Here is a 19,775-nt window from a genome sequence, read left to right as displayed (position 1 = left end):
CCCCACCTCCAAAAACAAGTTACAATGATGATGAAACACAGTGTTTTCATCCGCCTAAGTGAAATGAATATTCTGTTACGACTTCAGTTCCACATTTGACAAAGACACCCATGAGTTCATCTTATAGAAGCCTTGCCTCTTTGCGGTGTTTCTCACTGCCCAAACCTCTGTCTCTCTGTAGTTTCTCAAATTCATTATTCACATCAATCTGTGACACCAAAGTAAGGACTTTGTAAGTCAATCCTTGTTCCATCAGCTCATCTGTAAAGCGTGTTGTCATGGAAACCAGCTCTGGACTGCAAGGAAAAGAAATAAACAAAGCTACAGTGAATAAAAATACTGTTTTGACAACAGCCAACAACAGCCTATTACTGCAAACAACAAGGATGAATTATAATCTTGTGCTTTTTACCCTTTCTAAATCACTGGAGTTAAATAAACCTTTGTGATTTTTCACTTGCAAATAAGTCATGTTTAAACTAATGTACAACTCTGGAAAGAGCATTCTAGTATATTACTGACATGAGATCACAGTTTACTATATACACTAAGAATTATTTCCAAAATTCAAATTCAAGTAATTTTACTTTAACCCTGTAAGTCCCCGAAGGCAAACAGACCTGAGTTCTAATGTCCATGTCTTCCCTCGTCTAGACTGTATTAGGGTTTTGAGAGAGTTTGCAATGCACCGCTTTCCATCCCAGTATAAAAGGACAGCTACCAATCCTCTGGTGAGGCCAGGGAAATGTGGTTGCTGATGTTCTCCTAGAAAAGGAATTGATTGTTTAATAATAAAGCTCAAATGTGTTCAAAGAGTATGCCAAAATTCATTCAAATCTGCAGGTCTCAACATAAAGGGGACCCTGAGGATCTCTACTCCCTGTATCATTCCTGGCATAGCAGACTCAAAAGGCCGACCAACCATACACCAGGATCAACCCCATTAATAAGACAAGAAGCCCAGTCACACTGTGGTAGCACAAGCCTTTAATCCCAGCACTCAGGAAGCAGTGGCAGGTGGATCTCTGAGTTCAGAGCCAGCTTGGTCTACAGAGTGAGTTCCAGGGCAGGGCAGGGCAGGGTTACACATAGAAACACTGTCTCAACTAAACAAATAAAGAATAAGGGATTCATCACTTTCCCAACTGGATTTCACTTATCTGATTTGCTAGTCGGGCCCACTCTATCTCCACTGGTATGAACTCTTGCAAATGTCTGCAAGTTCCCTCCTTTCAGGGTCATTCTCTTCTACTCTGCACTGCCTCCAGTCAAAACCATTCCATGTCTCTCTTAAATCACCACACTGTGCTCCTTTACACTAAATGAGGCTTCATTCATCTTTATTTTATAGCAGTCTTCCCACAGTATCTAGAGCATGGTAAATACAGAGGACATGTTTGCTAAATCAAAGTTCTAGGCTGGAAACAGTTCAGTAGTACAGTGCTTGCCTACCAAGCACAAGGCCAGTGTTCTATCTCCAGCACTGACAATTTAAAAAAAAAAAAAATCTGATATAAATCTCAATTATGTCTCACATGAGAGAAAACTACCTTCCTCATTTTCAATAACTAATTTTCTTTGGTCAAAAAGGATCTTGGTAGTTACAGGGTATATTTAAAGAAACTAAACAACCATTCAACTAAGATGTATGTCTTTTCTTCACATGGCTCCTTTGTGATCATTAATGAACTGCTTCTTTTATGGAAAGACTGATTTCTATGTAGCAGACACAAATTGACTTAAGTCATTTGTTAGCTACGTTTGTTTTAATCCTCCCGTAATCTCAGTAAGACTACTGGGATGAGTTTCTCCATTCTCCCTCACTATACCATGCCCAGGCACAGCAGGCTCTTTTCCTTTAAACATGCATTTGCTCAGACCTGAAGAACAAGCTCCTGTGCCTCTAGCAGCCGTCCCCAAGACGTTTGGGAAGCTGGCATGGCATCTGAACATGACTCAGGTTTATGTCACATGTCCTCACCTCTGAAAGGCCTTAACCAAGCCCACTAACCAGCACTAGCTTAATCAGCCCTGATGTCCCTCTGCCCTGATGTGCAGTTTTTTCTTCCTAGCATTTATTATTATTAAAATGATCTAATTTTTCACCTAGTTATTCATCACCCAACTAGCCCACTCCAGAGAACTCTCCAAAGAACCAGTAAGCCTTGCCTTCCTACCCAAGCACAACAGTACTTGCCTTGAGCCATGCATTCTAGAGATGCAACTTCATCTTTGCTGGTAAATTACTACATCAAGGCCCACCACAATTCATCAACAACCGGGACCACTTAAGCTTGCCCTTTAAGACAAGACAAATTAAGTGTTTTGAATTGTTCTGTCAAATAAATGACATCTTTAAAAAACAATCTGTTATGTGGTTAGACAGATGGCTCAGCAGTTAAGAACACTTCCACTTCCCAGCACCCACAAAGTGGCTCATAATCATCTGTAACTCCAGTTCTGGAGTATTTAATGCCCTCTTCTGACCTCCCACAGCTCCTGAACAAGTATGGTGCACATACGTATACTCAGGCACACATCCATCCTTAAAATAAATAAACCCATTTTAAACCCATTTATTACCTAAGTTAGGGGGCTGGAGAGATGGCTCAGTGGTTAAGAGCACTGACTGCTCTTCCAGAGGTCCTGAGTTCAATTCCCAGCAACCACATGGTGGCTCACAACCATCTGTAATGGGATCTGATGCCCTCTTCTGGTGTGTCTGAGTACAGCAATAGTGTAATCATATACATGAAATAAAATGTTTAAAAGAGGAAAAAAAGTCCAAGTTAGGGGTTCAAAGCTTCATGATTCTGACTACATACCACACTTTCAGCTAAATGTCCACTTACCAGCAAGGAGAAGCTCAACAGCTGACAATTCCCCAATGTCAAAAAGGTCACTGATGATAAATGCTTCTTTAATGAGTTGCTCAGGGAGAAGTCTGGTTCCTTGTTGCCCCTGAATGGCGACACCCTCCGAACTGGCTTTCTGAATCTTTTCATGCTGTTGAACATTTTTTGGCTAGAATGATAAAAGTACAATCAAATAATGAAAATAGTGCTTCTAGCCGAAGTCAGTTCTCGCAATGCAGCCTTGTTCGCCACGGCAGCACACGCCTCTAATCCTAAATTTGGAGGCAAAGCAAGTAGAGTCACCGCAGCCTGCATGCGAACAAAAACCATGAAGCCTGGGACATGACAAACTCAAGGTCTCTTATCTAGCTATCGAGAACTAGAGGCTGTGAGGCACCACTTGGCACCACCTTCTTTTTAATCCAGTACCACCTTCTCAAAACCTTCTGCTAAACTCTCCAAAACCCAGGAACAATATAAACAAATACTATTGTGTTTTCCACATATCTAAGTGACTGTTTCAGTTACATACCAATAATTCAAACAGACATATGAACACTACTGAGTAACAAGCAATAGTATTACTTTGTAGAGTAAATCATAGATTAGTAACATATCATTTTATGTCCTAAAAACTCTTTATGTGTGATAGTAGGGATGTAACCCACAAATGGACACACACTAGGCAAGTGCTCTAGTACTAACCTACCTAATTAGGCCTGTTAAAGACTCCTTGATTCAACTACTTAACACAGAAAAATCTGTGATAGATAACAAACTGTCTAAGTTCAGATACTGAAAAACTCCCTGGATCATTTAGTCCAACTCCTCTATAATACAGAAATGGTACCAAGGTACACTAGGTAACTTGTCTGAGATCATACAACCTTCTGGGGGGAGAGCTAAGACAGGAATTTCAGCTCAGCTAGTTCCCAGTTCCAGGCCAGAGCTCCTTCTACTAAAAAAAAAAATCACAAGAGAGAGCAGGTTCACATCCCAGCTACTCAGGATCCTAGGTTCAAGACCAGCCTGAACAAGTTGGAAAAACTTTTTCAAAAATAAAGACTTTTAAAAATCAAGTACAGCTCAATGGTAGAGCACTTGCATAGTATGCACAAGGTCATAAGATTTCTAGAAACACACACACACAGACACACACAGAAAGAGAGAGAGAGAGAGAGAGAGAGAGAGAGAGAGAGAGAGAGCTTGAACGAGCGCAAGCAAGCAAAATGCCAAACTGGCAAGGTGGTTCAGTGTAATAGACCTGAGTGACCTAGAACGCATAGAATGAAAAAACACAGAATCAACACCAAAAGTTGTCCCCTAACTTCACTCACACTGTGCATGCCATACAAGATAAAGGTTTAAAAAAGACAACTGTGGGGGGATGGAGAGATGGCTCAGTGGTTAAGAGCACTGACTGCTCTTCCAGAGGTCATGAGTTCAAATCCCAGCAACTACATGGTGGCTCACAACCATCTGTAACGAGATCCGATGCACTCCTCTGGTGTGTCTGAAGACAGTGACAGTGTACTTGCCATATATAAAATGAATAAATAAAAAACACAACTGTGGGGTTGGGGATTTAGCTCAGTGATAGAGAGCTTGCCTAGCAAGCGCAAGGCCCTGGGTTCGGTCCCCAGCTCCGAAAAAAGGAAAAAAGAAAAAGAAAAAAAACACACACACAACTGTGAGATGGAAATGGCTGCTCATATGAATAATCCCAGCCAAAGGCTGAGGCAGGAGGATAAAAGTCAACCTGAGCTAGAGTTCCAGGCCAGCCTTAGATACAGAGAGAAATGAGTGAGATGGTACCTTCAAAACAAACAAAACAGGCGGGGCAGGGGTGGGAAGGGACAGAAAGTTGTTCTAGAGCAAGGGAAGGAGTGTCCACACTCAAATCCTCTACTGTAATCCCTTCTACTGAGAAGGTTTCAAGGCGCAGTGACAATGATGCACGAGATAATTAGTTTAGCTAACAGTTTTCACTGCATTACAGACTTCAAATGCACAAGTGTCTGAAAATAAGTAACCAGTGACGGTTATGTGTACTGTCAATTATAGGCCAGAAACTATAAGGCGAGCAGCATTTGTGGGATATGCTGCATCTCCTAAATCATATCAGATACCACGTTTACCACTTAGCTGGAGATAAATTCAACAGTAAGTTCTATGAAAAATAAAAAGACAATAAATTGCTTGGGGAGGAGCATTTTTTAAAAACTTGAATTAGTAGTGTAGTTCAAGCCACACGTTTACAGAGTTCATTGTCCTTTATTCTTTAAAAAGACAGACAAGGGCTGGAGAGGTGGCTCAGTGGTTAAGAGCACCAACTGCTCTTCCAAAGGTCCTGAGTTCAAATCCCAGCAACCACATGGTGGCTCACAACCACCCGTAATGGAATCCGATGCCCTCTTCTGGTGTGTCTGAAGACAGCTACAGTGTACTCATATACAAAATAAATAAATAAATAAATCTTTAAAAAAAAAAAAAATAAAAAGACAGACAAAACAGGGGTGGAGCTGACAAGTAAGTCTTACCCCTTGGTACCACACAGTGGGAGAAAAAAGAACTGACTCCTCCAAATTGTCATCTTACCTCCACACGTGTACTATGGCATACTCATGCCCCCACGTAATTAACAAAAAGTCACACATACATACATATGTCTCAAAAGATCACCACTCTGCATATTTATTAAAAACAAACAAACAAATCTGAGAAGCAAAGAAGAGTATTTCCTACTGGGTTTTTAAATAGTGAAATGAAGTCGGGTTTGTGTTTCTTCAAAATCATGTCAAGGAGGTGGACAGCTTCAGGCTGTCTTCTCCAAAGAGCATTTCCGACTGTCTGCCAGATGTCCTTGTAGGGTCCCCATAGGCTGGCAGCTGGAAAGAAAAAAGACCAGTGTGAGATACATGCTATCCACATATTAGCTACACTCACATCTACTTTTTAGTAAATGATTACCAAAGGAAGCACTAATGTCCACTTCTAATATAAAAACTTACATATACCAGGCAAACACATAATAGTACAATTTACAAGAAATCTTTGGCAATAATATAAACTTGCTTTCTAACAACATAAAAATCAAACAAACCCGGGGTTGGGGATTTAGCTCAGTGGTAGAGCGCTTGCCTAGGTTCGGTCCCCAGCTCCGAAAAAAAGAACAAAAAGAAAAAAGAAAAAAAAAAATCAAACAAACCCAAACTAAAGTGTACAGCCATCTGAACCTGGCTTGACCACTTCATAACCTAGGTGAACTTCAGAGAGAAATCCCTTTCTCCTTTAGTTCCCCTTTATATAAAGCAGGAGGGAAAAGCATGATGCCACACCTCTTTAATTCCAGAATTTAAGGCGTACAGGCAGGCTGAGCTCTATAAACTCAAGGCCAGCCTAGTCTACATAGCTAATCCCAGGCCAGCAAAGATTGAATACTGAGCCTCGACCCAAAACAAACAAACAAACAAACAAACAAACAAACAAACCAGACAACCTAATGGGCTGAAGAGCTGGCTCAGTGATTTACAGTGATGCTCTTGCAGAGTTCAGTTCCCAGCACCCACAGGGGGGCTCACAACCATCCTTAGCCCCTCTTCTGACCTCCTGCATGCATGTGGTACTGAGCGCGCGCGCGCGCGCGCGCGTGCGCGACACACACACACACACACACACACACACACACACACACAAATTTAAAGAAAAAACAAAACAAAACTAGCCAGGAGCATTCCCACTCCTAAGGCTTACAGTTCTTGGTGTTTCCTTCTTTCGGTTTTTTTTGTTTTGTTTTGTTTCTTGAGACAGTTTCTATAGCCCAGGCTAGTCTGAAACCCACCTCATCCCCCCAAGTGCCAGGATGACAGGCCTGTGCACCCACACTCAGCAGTTTACAAGTTTATGAGTTTTGAAAAGAAAGTAAGTAAAACACACAGCATTATACCTCCATAGCACAGACACTTAACAAAGGTCCATTTCCCTCTCCCTTGATAACCTTGTGAAAAACAGATTTTGTGAAAATGCTTTGTTTATCTAGGAAATTAAAAGACACACTTTGTTTTAGCTGGGACAATGACTACTTTAAAAAGCAAAGAAATATTAAGAACTTTTATGATCCTTCCTAAGCTTTTGCTGTGCAGCTTAGCATGGCCCAGATTTACATATATGGCTGTTATCTTATAAGACCTGGTCACTGTATCTTCCTCTGTTTTGCAAATACAAAAACGGAGACAGTTGAAACACTCAGGCAAAGTCACATCAGAGCCATGGATCTGAAAGAGACCAACCCATTCCCTAACCAGTGGGTTATACCACCTTTATACATAATATTTAGCAAGTTAATGTGTTTCAGAAGACAAATTAGGGATGCCAAAAATATCTAGCAAATAGCACAGTGAGGGAGTTGAGACTGATTTAAGTAAGCTTGCTTCAACCCATGTAGACAGTTTATTAAAAACTCAGTGAGACTAAAGCACAGGCAATGAAGCACACAAGTCAGGACTTGTAAGTGTTGACAAGTGGGGCTGTGAGCAGGGGCACATGCTCAGCACGTGCGGGCCTTGGATTCTACCCAATTCACACACATAAACACAATTAAGTTTAGGAGACTAATAGAACCTATGAACAGGAGCGCCTAGGGCTACTAGCCTATCTTGGCAGTGGAAGGCATGATTATGGAGCAAAAGGCCCTTGGCTCAATCTTCAGGACCAGGAAGCGCTGTATCAGGTCTTCTGTATGAGGATGAGAGAGAAGGGAGTCAATCATCCAACTCCTCTCCTACTTCAATCCCATATCTGCCAACCTCTGGTTGGAAAGTAGGGCTTCTTCTCAGCCAGATGTAGTGGATGACAAATACTTGTAATAAATCCCCAACGACTGGGTCAGCTGAGGCAAGAGATCTCAAGTCTGTGAGTGAGATATGCCTGGACAACATAGCAATATTCCTTCTCAAAACTAGCTGTAACTTGTCATGTGCATTTCTACAGTGAAGATTCTGTTGACAAAGTGACTTGAGTACCTATGCACACACACTGCTGCTACCATCAAAACATTAGCATGCTGGTTTGCCTACAAGTCTTTTCTGAATTTGAATAAAGAAGTCAATTAACAGGCCCTAATTACAACACTAGCAAAAGTCATTGCTGGGCCTGCCAAAATGATGTCCGTCTCTTGACCCTGGTAACTTCCCTCAGGATTGTTTTCTTGGCCCTCTCTGTGAAGGCATAGGACAGTGCAGGTTTGAGCTTTGGATTGCAGCACAGACTAAAACATCTAGATCAAGGTTGCTCAACCAGAAACCCCATGCAAACACACACACACACACACACACACACACACACACACACACACACACACACACAACCTACCAGCTATGAGTGAAGTTCAATCTGTGACCCAAAACAAACAAAGGCAAACACAGACAGACAATTAGCATGGTGAGCAATGGTACTGTAGTGTAGTGCACTGGAACAGGAGAGCTGGGAAGCCAAGCTCATAGGCAGGTGAGGTGGTAACAAAAGCTAAGTGAAGGTGAGGGCAGTGGACTATCCAGGAAAGGCCTGGAGGAGTAGAAAGAAATGAGAACTGGCAACTGAGTGGGCACAGGATACAAAGGGAGTCTCAAAACTGGAGCTCACTGTAGAACTCAAAGCCCTGGATCAATCCCTGATATGGGGAACAAGAGTTATAGGCCTTATCACAGAGATTTCTGAAATCTTATAAAGAGCTAAAACACAAACCAACCAGTCATGAAAGCACAAACTATCTGTAATCCCAATCCTCAGAAGGCTGAGGTAGGAGGATCAAAAATTTGAGGACAGACTAAACCAAGTCTCTCCCTCCCTCCTTCTTTCTTCCTTCCCTCCCTCCCTCCCTCCCTCCCTCCCTCCCTATCCTCTCTCCCTCCTCTTCCTCCTCCTCCTCCTTCCTCTCCTCTGTCTCTGTCTGTCTCTGTCTCTCTCTCTCTCTCTCTCACACACACACACACACACACACACACACACACACACACACACACACAAACAAGTTAACTCTCTATCCTTAAGATACTCCATAAAGACTAGGGGGCAGAAGAGACAGCTCAGATGTTAAAAGTGCTTATAGTTCCTCCAAAGGAGCCAAGCCCAGTTCCAGCATCCATCCAGACAGTTCACACAACAGTCTGTAATTCCAGCTCCAGGGAATGCAAAGCTCTCACTGGTTTCCATGGGCACCTGTACGTGTGTGTGTGTGTGTGTGTGTGTGTGTGTGTGTGTGTGTGTGTGTGTGTGATACTAAGGGTATTTGATCTAGCCAAAGAGGTCAGGGCAGAGAAGGATTTAGTCTGAACCAGTATCTGAAACATGGAAGGTTTGCATTTCAAAATTTTTAGTAGTACATTTATTTAACTACCTTGGGGGGCAGAGAACAAGCATGATGATATGATGATGTCATAAAGTTGTGCTTAAATGCATTAACTATTTAATTTGGGAAAAATTGTTTAACCAGTGGAAGTCTGCTTCCAAATTAAATCTGAGAATGTTTAATTACACTATTTCAAATATATAAATAAAATACACACACACACACACACACACACACACACACACGGGGTATAAAGGGTTTAAATGAGATAAAGCAAGTCTAACACTTGTTCTGGTGTTCAGACATCACCACAGCCTCTCATTTTTCTAGCCTTGGCAACTGCCATCCTAATTCCACTTTCCTTTAGCTTAGTTACACTAGGTTAAGTATCATTGTTGTGTGGATTGTGTTTGTGTGTGTCGAATATCTACTCAATGTCCTCAAAGACCACTTATGCATGACTAGATTTCCTTTTTTAATACTGAGTAATATTCCTTTGTGTGCTCACCACATTTTGTTTACCCACTCACCGGACATCCATCCATCTATGGATGCTTCAGTTCTTCCCAAAGGTGACAAAAACAAAACAACTCTCTGGACTCCTGGCTTTTTAAAATGCTTTTTTCTTGCTGCCAATTAAAGCTCTGCTGTACCAAGTATAACCCCTGGGAGCTACTGATAACCGTTTCCTTCTGTCAGCGGTGTGTGTTTAATGGTGCTCAGGATATTATGTGCTAAAAATGTGTGTGACATAACTATAACATGGAAACCTTGCTTCTGAAACATTTAGTAGTACATTTTTTTAACTACTGGAGGGGAGCATGATGTGATGTCATAAAGTTGTGCTTAAATGCATTAACTGTTTGATTTTGCAGAAATTGTTTAACTACTGGAAGTCTTTGCTTCCTAATTAAATCTGAGATATTTAATTGTACTACTCCAAATATAACACATACACACACACACACACACACACACACACACACCAGGTATAAAGGGATTAAGTGATAAAAAGCAAGTTTAACACTTGTTCCAGTAAGCAGACATAGTATGTTGTCAATGAACAGAAATTTTCATTCATTCCTGCAGAACAATTTACCATATCACTTCTGAGATGGTTTAAGGTACAAAACTTAGATGTAGGCAATTTCCAAAAAAATATTAGTAAACTGGCAAGAACGAGTACCAAAAACAGTTTAAAAACAAAACAGTCCTGCTGAAAAAGATCATCTGTAGACATTTGCTATGTTGCCTCTTAACTGTACTCATGAATCGAGTGTCTAAATCCGTTTTTCAGGTGTGCCACACCTCGTACAAAATGTTTGACATCTATGTCCTCCCTACTAACGACCAGCACTGTGTTCCAAGAACCATGACAAGTCAAGACCATTCACTTCTTCAAGCATCTCTGGAGGGTTCCATTCACCAAAGATGCCCCACCCCCAGCTCTTCCACAGCGTTGTCACGATCCGGTGTGGCTGTGACAATGGCGCAGGCCGGGGCCACACCCGCAGAGTCAGGAGGCATGTGCTGAGCCCGTGGCACGGTCTCGCCGGGCACCTTCTGTAAGGTCCTCGTGGCTTGGGCAAGACCTCACCCCTTGCCCCAAGACTGGCCCACGACCCGCTTCGAGACCAGCTTCCTTCCAGCCTCGGCTGGACCTCTCAGCCCGGGACTTGAGCCGTACCTTGGTGAAAGTTAGCCTGCCTACACCTGAAGGATACCTCTGGGACGGAGCGGCTTCCGGACCGCGCGCCTGGCCGCCCGGGACTCCGCCGCTCCGCCTCCCCTTCAAACACTCGTCTCCAGGGCAAAGCTGTAGCCGCGCCGCGCGCCATTCAAACCGAGGCGGCGCCGGGCTGCAAGCCGGAAAGCGGCGAAAGCAGGCCCTGCGCACAAACTCGCGCCCCCACTCCGAACGGCCTGACTGCACGAGCGCCCCCGGCAAACCGGCCCCTCCCCCCCGTGGGTTCCAGTGGGTCCCTCACGGCCCGGCCGCGCTTACCCGAATTTACCGCCAACAGCGCCGCCATCTTGGAGGAGGACTGAGGGAGCTCTCCTGCCCCAGGGAGGACCCCGGGCCGGTGAGCCTGCCCGTGTCGACGCCTGAACACAAAGGCGCCCCGAGGGCCTCCGAGAACCCCATGCGAAGCTCGAGCAGGTGTACACAAGTCTCCCCATCCTGCTCTGACCTAGGGCCATCGATTCTAACTGGGACCCTTACCGTTAAAATAAGGCGGGGGCAACCGGTTCGGAGACTAATCGTGCAGTGCATCATGGGACTCGTAGTTTATTTCTAGTGAGCCGTGAAATTAACCAGTCTGAAAAAACGTAAATCCATGAAATAAAAAAAGTTCTCCTTACCTTCATTTCAAATTAAATTTCATTTGAATAGCTCCCTTACCTTGAAAGAGTAGAGCGAAGTGAGTCCAAGTGTTAGGGAATTTCTATTTAGTATATTCTGTAGACATACTCACATTGTATTATGAAAATTTCAGACAGCTACAAAACTTGAGTACTGTCTGCCTGACTTCAAAAGTGTCACCCATTGCTTCCTCACACCCAACAGGTTATTTTGAGTTAAATTCGACATAATTTTCATGCACGCCGTTTTTTCTATCTAAGCAACCAAAATTACTAAACTCATTTGTTAAATTTAAATTTGCTAATTTATTGGTTTTTCACAAGTTTTTTGTTTGTTTGTTTTTGTTTTGTTTTGCCTTTTACATACAGTATTAGGGATTGAACCCAGGGCCTGGTTCATGTTAATCAAGTCTTAACCATTGAGCTATATCTGAAGCCTTTTTTAAAAATTCTTTTAAGTATGGTGTGGGCACTGGTAGCTCACGCTTTTAATCCCAGAACTCAAGAGGCAAAGGCAGAAGCAACTCTGAGTCTGAGGTCATCCTTGTCTATAGAGTGTAAGTAAAGTCAGAGCTACACAGTGAGATACTATCTCAAAAACAACTAAAATAGATAAATAAATAAACAAACAAATAAATAGAAACTCTAGTGTTTGCCTGCATGGTGTCTGTGCACTGAGTATGTATGTGCCTGGTACCCAAAACAGTCAGGAGAGATCAGATTGTCCTGGAACTGGAGTTACAGATGGTTGTGAGATACCACGGAAACAGACTAGAGAGAACCACTTTTTCTGTGTCATACTAAATCAATGTTAAACATTATTAAATATTATCGAGTAACTATTTAAAGATTTATTTATCATTTATTTATTATTTTATGTATTTGAGTACTCTGTCTGCGTGCACACCTTCATGCCAGAAGAGGGCATCTCAGATCCCATTATAGATGGTTGTGAGCCAACCTGTGATCGTTGGGAATCAAACTCAGGACCTCTGGAAGAGCAGACAGTGCTCTTAACTGTCTTAAGGAGTTGTCTCTCCAGCTCCTACCGAGTAACTTGTTTAAAAGCTCCTCAAGAACAATTTTATTAGAGTTAAAAAGAAAAGCACAGTACAGGTACAGTGAACGTCCCAGCAGCCACCAGTAGAGGTGGAGAAAAGGCCACGCCTTTTAAAGTTAGGCATGGAATAAAAACAGGCATCTTGTTAAGAAAAAAAAAGCACAGGGGGTTGGGGATATAGCTCAGTGGTAGAGCGCTTGCCTAGCAAGCGCAAGGCCCTGGGTTCGGTCCCCAGCTCCGAAAAAAAGAAGAAAAAAAAAAAAAGAAAGGAAAAGCACATCACAAAATGGAAGTGGGCTAGCGAAATGAGAAAAGAGCCTAAAAAGCCTACTAAGTAACTTATACATACTGTCAGAACTATTATCTCTGTCTTTAAATCTACTGTAAAATCTTTATAATGATTTCTGAGAATGATTACTGCCAGTAGCAAACTGTTTGGAAGCCTTCAATGGAGAGCTCTGAGCCAAGCACCTCTTTTACTAGCATTTGGCCAGACTGCCCGTACAGCAGCCCCTCTATTTCGGAGAGTTTACAGTCACCCGGAGGATACACTCACATTTGCACAGCTGAAGACGTGCTCCAGTCATGGTCACTCCAGACAGCCTGTGCTAGCCTTTGGATGCAATAAGATTATGTGAACTCCCAATGACCCTGCAGCCATTTTCACACAGGCTATAGAGAAGGAGCACTCTTCCTGATGTTGGCTCACCAGAGCATTGGTGATTAGTACAGATCATAATTTCTTATTTGCATGAAGGATTGTGCCATGGTTGGTGCAAACACCCTTACCAAATAACCTTTCTTTTTTTTTTTTAATTATTTATTGTATGTAAGTGCACTGTAGCTGTCTACAGACACACCAGAAGAGGGCATCAGATCCCATTACAGACGGTTGTGGGCCACTATGTGGTTGCTGGGATTTGAACTCAGGACCTCTGGAAAAGCAATCAGTGCTCTTAACCACTGAGCCATCTCTCCAGCCCCCAAATAACCTTTCAAGTCAGCTAGGAGATGCCCTTTTTGAAACTGTCTCTGCTGTTACATCCTTAAGACGATTAAAAAGTTGTCTCAGAAAATGTTTAAAGGAGGGCGGTGGTGACTCACGCCTTTAATCCTAGCACTAAGCAAGCAGATCAGTATGAGTTCAAGGCCAGTCTGGTCTACAGAGTGAGTTCCAGGACAGCCAGGGCTACACAGAGAAATCCTATTTCAAAAATAAATAAAATAAAATAATTATCCTTGTAACAGAGCCCTGGCTGTCCTAGACTAATTTGGTAGACCAGGCTGGCCTCAAATTCAGAGACCCACTGGTCTCTACCTCCCAAGTGCTGGGACTAAAGGTGTGGGCCACAAGGCCAGTTTGGCTTGCTAAGCTGATAACATAAAGACAGGGCAAGCGAAGTGACAGCAGAGTGGTTACAGACGCAAAGGTCACAAGGAAGGCAATAGCAGCAACAGCAGCAGGTTCAGACACCAAGTGGCTGACGGTTCCTGAGGGTGATGGGGTACTGACATCACAGGAACTGGCAGAGAATGTCCAAATGTGTTGTGGAAATAGAAAGAAATCAAGAGAGGAGAGAGCATAAAACTTAACAATAGAAGGACTAAGAATTAGAGGGGATGGGAAACTGGACTTTCGTTGAAGGATGGGAGAGGACTACGGAGCTGCTAAACCTTAAGGACCCAGAGCCCTCAGACTCTAGGTCTGAGAAATGAAATACATTGCCAAAGACTGTGGTTCCTGACGCCTGGGCTCACGAGCTGTGACACTAACAGATACTACTCGCTGCTGCCTCCTGATCGCCTCAGAACTTCCAGAAGCCAAGAATTACAATAGCCACTAAGCGGAATAAACATAGTTTGTGTGGTGGCTAGTGTTGTCAGCTTGACAGAATCTAGACTCACCTGGGAGGAGCTTCCGAGGATGCCTGTGGACAATTATTTTGATTATGTTTATTGAGGTGGGAAGAAAAGCACCTCAATAAGGGTGGACCGTCCTCTGGCTGGGATCCTTGACTATATGAGTGGAGAGGGAGCTGAGCGGCAGCACGCATGGACTCAACCATGCCGTGCATCTTGCTTTTTTTTTTTTTTTCCCGGAGCTGAGGACCGAACCCAGGGCCTTGCTAGGTTGAGCTAAATCCTCAAACCCCATGCCGTGCCTCTTGATGTGGTCATAAGCTCCTTTTGACACAATAGGTTCTACTCTTGTGCTATGAGCTGAAGTAAACTCCTCCTCTCTTGAATAGCAGTTGTCGGGGCATTTTAAAACGGCAACAGGAAGATGAGCTAAGACAGAGGGTAAAGGCCAGAGCAACAACCCTTAAACCAGAAGAATACTGTGACTAAGTCTCTATCGTCAAAAGTCTGGAGCAATAGCCCTCTACTTCCGGGGCTTGGAGCTATAAGCCTCTGGGTCTGTCGATCTAAATCCTTCGTTCATTCCTGGGGCTCTTCTCTCTTCGGTCAGTCCCATTTTCTCTGAAGGCCTCATCTCATACTTGGTGTTTTCCAACCAACCATCTTTGAAACAGTCTTTCTGGTTTCCAGCTCACTCCCCCTCGTGGATTCTTAGAATGGTTTTTCAGATCCACGAAGATGTATTTTGTCCTCATTAATATTCTATTACTTAGGAGTGTCATTTGAAAACTTCTTAGCATGTGCCTGACAGGTCCTTCTTTAACCTCCTACACACTTCCTCCTCCTTTCTTCCTGTAGTGTCTTTTACTCTGATCATTCTGGACTTTCGTGTTCCTGTAAAAATATTATTTACCGAGTCATGTACCAAGGCCCTTTGCACCGTTCTGTACATCTGACTTGCCCGGCACTTCCTTTCTATCTCTCTTGAGAACCACCCAATAACCTATCCTCCAATCACGCCACTGGAAACTGCATGACGTCATCCTCAGGCCCTCCTGCTGCCACAGCTGGCTCAGGGTCTTCTGTACAGATATACCCATCGCCCTATTTTACCTATCTATATGATCCTAAGTCCCATGACACTTGGCCTCACACTAAAACTACTCGCTTATTGTAATAAATGTGTATTAAAAGGCTCCCACCGAGAAATATTTGTCCTGGAATACTAACAGTCTTGTGGTGGAGAAGGAAATGTATTCCCCTGAGATCCCCCCCACCCCACCCCCACCCCGCTACAGGGACTGACAATCATAATGTAGCAAATGGGTCACATAACAAGGGGACTTTCCATAAGCTGAGGCCTTAGGGCCCAGTCTTACACCTTCGGTCCCACTTGTTTCCAGTTCATCTACGTTGTAACCAGCCTCCTCCTCCTCCTAAAACTCTTCCTATTCTCTTACTGCCGTTCCTCTTTCTCTCTGCATTGTTGATATGATCTCTGTAGAACAGCCTCTTCTTTATCCGGTTACTCAGCTTTAGCCTTCAAACCTCAATTTGAGTATTCCCTTCCCTCATTCCGGTCCTAGCACAGGCGGAGTTAAAATCCCTCTTGCGTTCTTATTGTGTATTATAGCATTTGTAACTTCTTCCTCCTGGACAGAAATATCCACCTAGAAGAATACCCAGTAAATAAGGAATAAAAGTTCGTCAAATGGGTAAGAATGAACAAAGGAAAGCGCCTATCTTTCACCTTATTATCACTAATTTTTTTAAAAGAGTTACTTATTGTGTATACATTGTGTATATATTGTGTATTGCCTGCTTGTATGCCTGTAGGCCAGAAGAGGGCACCAGATCTCATTGTAGATGGTTATGAGACACCACGTGGTTGCTGAGAATTGAACTCAGGACCTCTGGAAGAGCAGCCTCTTAATCTCTGAGCCATTTCTCCAGCCCCACTAAACTTTTTTCTTTTTTTAGGCTGGATCTTTTTATATATAATCCTGGTTATCCTAGAACTCACTGTGTAAACCAGGCTGGTCTTGAACTCACAGAGATACCCTTGCCTCTGTCTCTGAGTGCTGGGATTAAAGGTATACACCATCACACCCTGATCTTGTTTAAATTTTAAGTGTGCCCCAAAGCTTGTGTGTTGAAAACTTGTTCCCAGTGTGCAGCATCCAAAAGTGGGCCTTCAGGAGGTGATTGAAAAGTGAGGGCTCTGACTTCGTGAATGAATTAATTCATTTTTGAACTTGTGGCTTCACATGTTCGGGAGTGTGTGTGTGTGTGTGTGTGTGTGTGTGTGTGTGTGTGTGTGTGCGCGCGCGCGCGCGTGGGCATGCGTGCAAAGAATTTATTAACTTGGCTTATAGGCTGTGGTCTGGGTAGTTCAACAGTGACTCTCTCCTGTCAAAAAAGTCCCAAGAACCCAATACTCTTTCAGTCCGTGAGACTGGATGTCTCAGCAGTCCCAGTCTGGTGCTAGAGTCCTGGGAATTCCAAGAGAACTGATGGTTTTCAACCTATGTTGGAGTCCTGAAGAAAAATCCGTTGTGAAGGAATGCCTCAGCAGTAGGGTGGATGAAATTGCAAGTGAGAGTAGAGGGCAAGCAGGCAAAAAAACATACGCTTTCTCCTTCCATGTCCTCGTATGTAAGCTTCGACCAGAAGGTGTGGCCTAAGACTTGCTACCTCAAATGATCCAGAAGAACATTTCCCACAGGTCTGGGGAGTTGCTTGAGTTTTAGCTACTTTCAGAGGTAGTCAAGGTGCAACCAAGTTTAGTTACCACACCAGCCTTGGAAGGCAAAAACAGGATCTGATCCTCCATCAAGCTGACTAGGAACACTAGACATATCACTGAACTCTAGGTTTGGTTAAGAGATTCTGACCCAAGAATAAGGCAGAAGAGAAGTCCAGGGTTATTCCCTACATCAATCTCAGGCATTTATATACATTGGCACATGTGCGCACACACACACACACACACACACACACACACACACACACACACGCACATACGCACATGTTCACACACATATGTCCATAGGCATGCAAACATGGATGAACATACACACAGCACACAGAGGGGGAAATTTCTTTTTTAAATATTAGGGTAAAGAGGCTGGATTTGAACTCAGAGCCTTGCAAATGCTGAGCATGCACTTACTAGAATGAAATAGAAATGGGAAGCACCTGGGGACAGTTGCTGCTGCCACTGTGGCTGCCACTGCCACTTTTCTCATCCTGTTACCACCTTAGCCTGCTCTGCTTGTGATCAAGGCCACAAATAGACAAGAAAAAAATTAAAGAGAAGGTTTTATTGAACCTTAAGCATGCTACACACGGAAGAGGACCTCCTTGGTTATATTGCTAGAAAGGGGGGTGGCGAACATGGGCCATACAGATGTAATCTGCACCAAATCACAACACAGACAATTTCCAACCACAAGCCTTACATAAGGACCAATCCCAAGTCCTGAGTTGCGTGACCCACAAGCTTTCTGTTGAGTTGGGAATGTCAGGAGTTTGCCTTCCTCCCCATGGTATCAGCAAAAATATTTACAGAGTGATCGGAGTCACCGAGAGTTCTAGCACGTCTAGGGAGAAGTCTCCCAGAGCCAGTGTCCTTTGCCTGGAGCGTAGACTGAATGAAGTAAGACTGCCTGAAGCACGATTCCTGGTCAGTAGCCGAGACTGCGGTCAGTGTTCCTTGCATCTGAAGAGGAGTTTCCTCCGTGTCTGTGAAGTCTTCAAACCAGCTAGAATACTGTGATGATAGTCAAACTGGTTACAAAAACAAAGAAGGGCTGGTTTATAGCATCCTGCTCAAGGTAGACAGGCACGTAGACGTTCTCTGGGTCAGGAGCCGTAACTCACTGGTAGAGGGCTTGACCGGCTTAGGAACTGCGGTGGGTTCCATTCCCAGCACCAACAAACAAAGCATGGATTTGTGGGATGCATGGATGGTAACTCACGCGTCTTACCTTTGTACACTCACCTTTGAGCTTACAGAGCAGCGCCTGTCTTAGTCTAAGTAAAGATTTCATCGCAGAGCCTGGAGAGAGGGTTCAGTGTTCAAGAGCACTCACTGATCTTTCTTAGGAACCAGAGTTTGGTCCCCAACAATGACATCAAGTCACTCGCAACCACTTATAACTACAGTTTTAGGAGATCTGATGTCCTCTTCTGGCATCCGCTGACATTAGCATTCATGTTTATAAATACATACAGACACTCTCACATATACACAATGTGAAATTAAAATTTCTTTATATAGGACCTCCAAAATGTATGAGTCAAAAGTGGGACAACGTTTAATAAGTAGTTTTAAAAAGAAGGACAGGACATGCAATCACTATCTTAATATGCTATCTTGATTTTCTTGGTGCAAGAACAAACTTCCAGGTATTAATTTAAAAGAAACTGGATTAATGAAAGATTTCTGTAACTTTTGCTTCCTTACTACACGCTATCGAGCTAAGCTGTGACTGCAATTAAACCCAGGCAGAAAAGGAAGTATATTCCAGACTGACACATCTCTGCCAGAAGTTCAAAAATACTCAGACATTTCCCCAGTGGTGTTCTGCAATTCTTTGTTATGTTGCATTTTTCCCCCTTAACAAAGACCTTAGTCTGAAGCTGGCACTATTGCATCCCCTCAAAAGTCTCTAAACAAAACTGTCTGGATTCAGATCTCTATTTATAACACCCTTGAAAATTCCCTTGAGTAAATCACTTGATCTAAATGTATGAAATGTGCTCTGGGCTCTTATTAACGTCAAGTATATTATGGTCTCTCCAGGTAAATTCAGTGTGTTAAGACCTCCACCAAGGAAAGCAAATGGAAAAAGGAAAGAAGTCCAGTGCTAGAGCTTCCCCCATACACGACCACACAGTCATGACTTTGCAAAATGCTAACTTGTAAAGCACCACAGGAGCTGCAGGGACGGCTCAGCAGTTGAGCGCACACATGCTGCTCTATTATGAGGCCCAGGGTCTGAACCTTGCAGTCACAAACACAAACTGTAACTCCAGTTCCAAGGAATCTGATGCCCTCTTCTGGACTCCTGGGTACCGGCACACATATGCACATACAGTCATAGGGACACGCACGCACGCACGCACGCACGCACACACGCACAAGAATTAATTCAATGGAAATTTAGAGAGGAGAATGGGACAAAAGCGCATTTGCCTCTTCTTTTTTTTTTTTTTTCATTGAGTAAATGAAGGGTTCTCAGGAAGAGAAGGAAAGAGGGGAGAAAGAGAATGGGGTGAGAAAGAA

The 19,775-nt window shown here is 43.4% G+C and overlaps 1 protein-coding gene across 3 annotated transcripts in view; it reads right to left on the bottom strand.

The window, feature by feature from the left end:
* The window catches only part of Nup205 (nucleoporin 205), a 65,959-nt gene extending 54,707 nt beyond the window's left edge, over positions 1-11,252 (bottom strand). The window contains exons 1-5 of one of the 3 annotated variants that reach the window (NM_001108620.1): positions 11,207-11,252; positions 5,601-5,743; positions 2,853-3,024; positions 621-765; positions 137-296 (exon numbers count right to left, since the gene is read on the bottom strand). In NM_001108620.1, coding sequence (NP_001102090.1) covers positions 137-296; positions 621-765; positions 2,853-3,024; positions 5,601-5,743; positions 11,207-11,234 — 648 coding nt within the window. In that variant the 5' untranslated portion in view covers positions 11,235-11,252. Of the gene's footprint in view, positions 1-136; positions 297-620; positions 766-2,852; positions 3,025-5,600; positions 5,744-10,888 lie in introns of all 3 variants that reach the window. The other 2 variants (XM_087658016.1, XM_087658018.1) reach the window with 2 other exon arrangements.
* Between the last annotated feature and the right edge of the window lie 8,523 nt (positions 11,253-19,775).

This window comes from Rattus norvegicus, chromosome 4 (assembly GCF_021556685.1).
Source record: "Rattus norvegicus strain SHRSP/BbbUtx chromosome 4, alternate assembly SHRSP_T2T, whole genome shotgun sequence".
Taxonomy (NCBI): Eukaryota; Metazoa; Chordata; class Mammalia; order Rodentia; family Muridae; genus Rattus; species Rattus norvegicus.
Note: the sequence above shows the minus strand (reverse complement) of the source record. Positions and strands in the feature narration are given on the sequence as shown.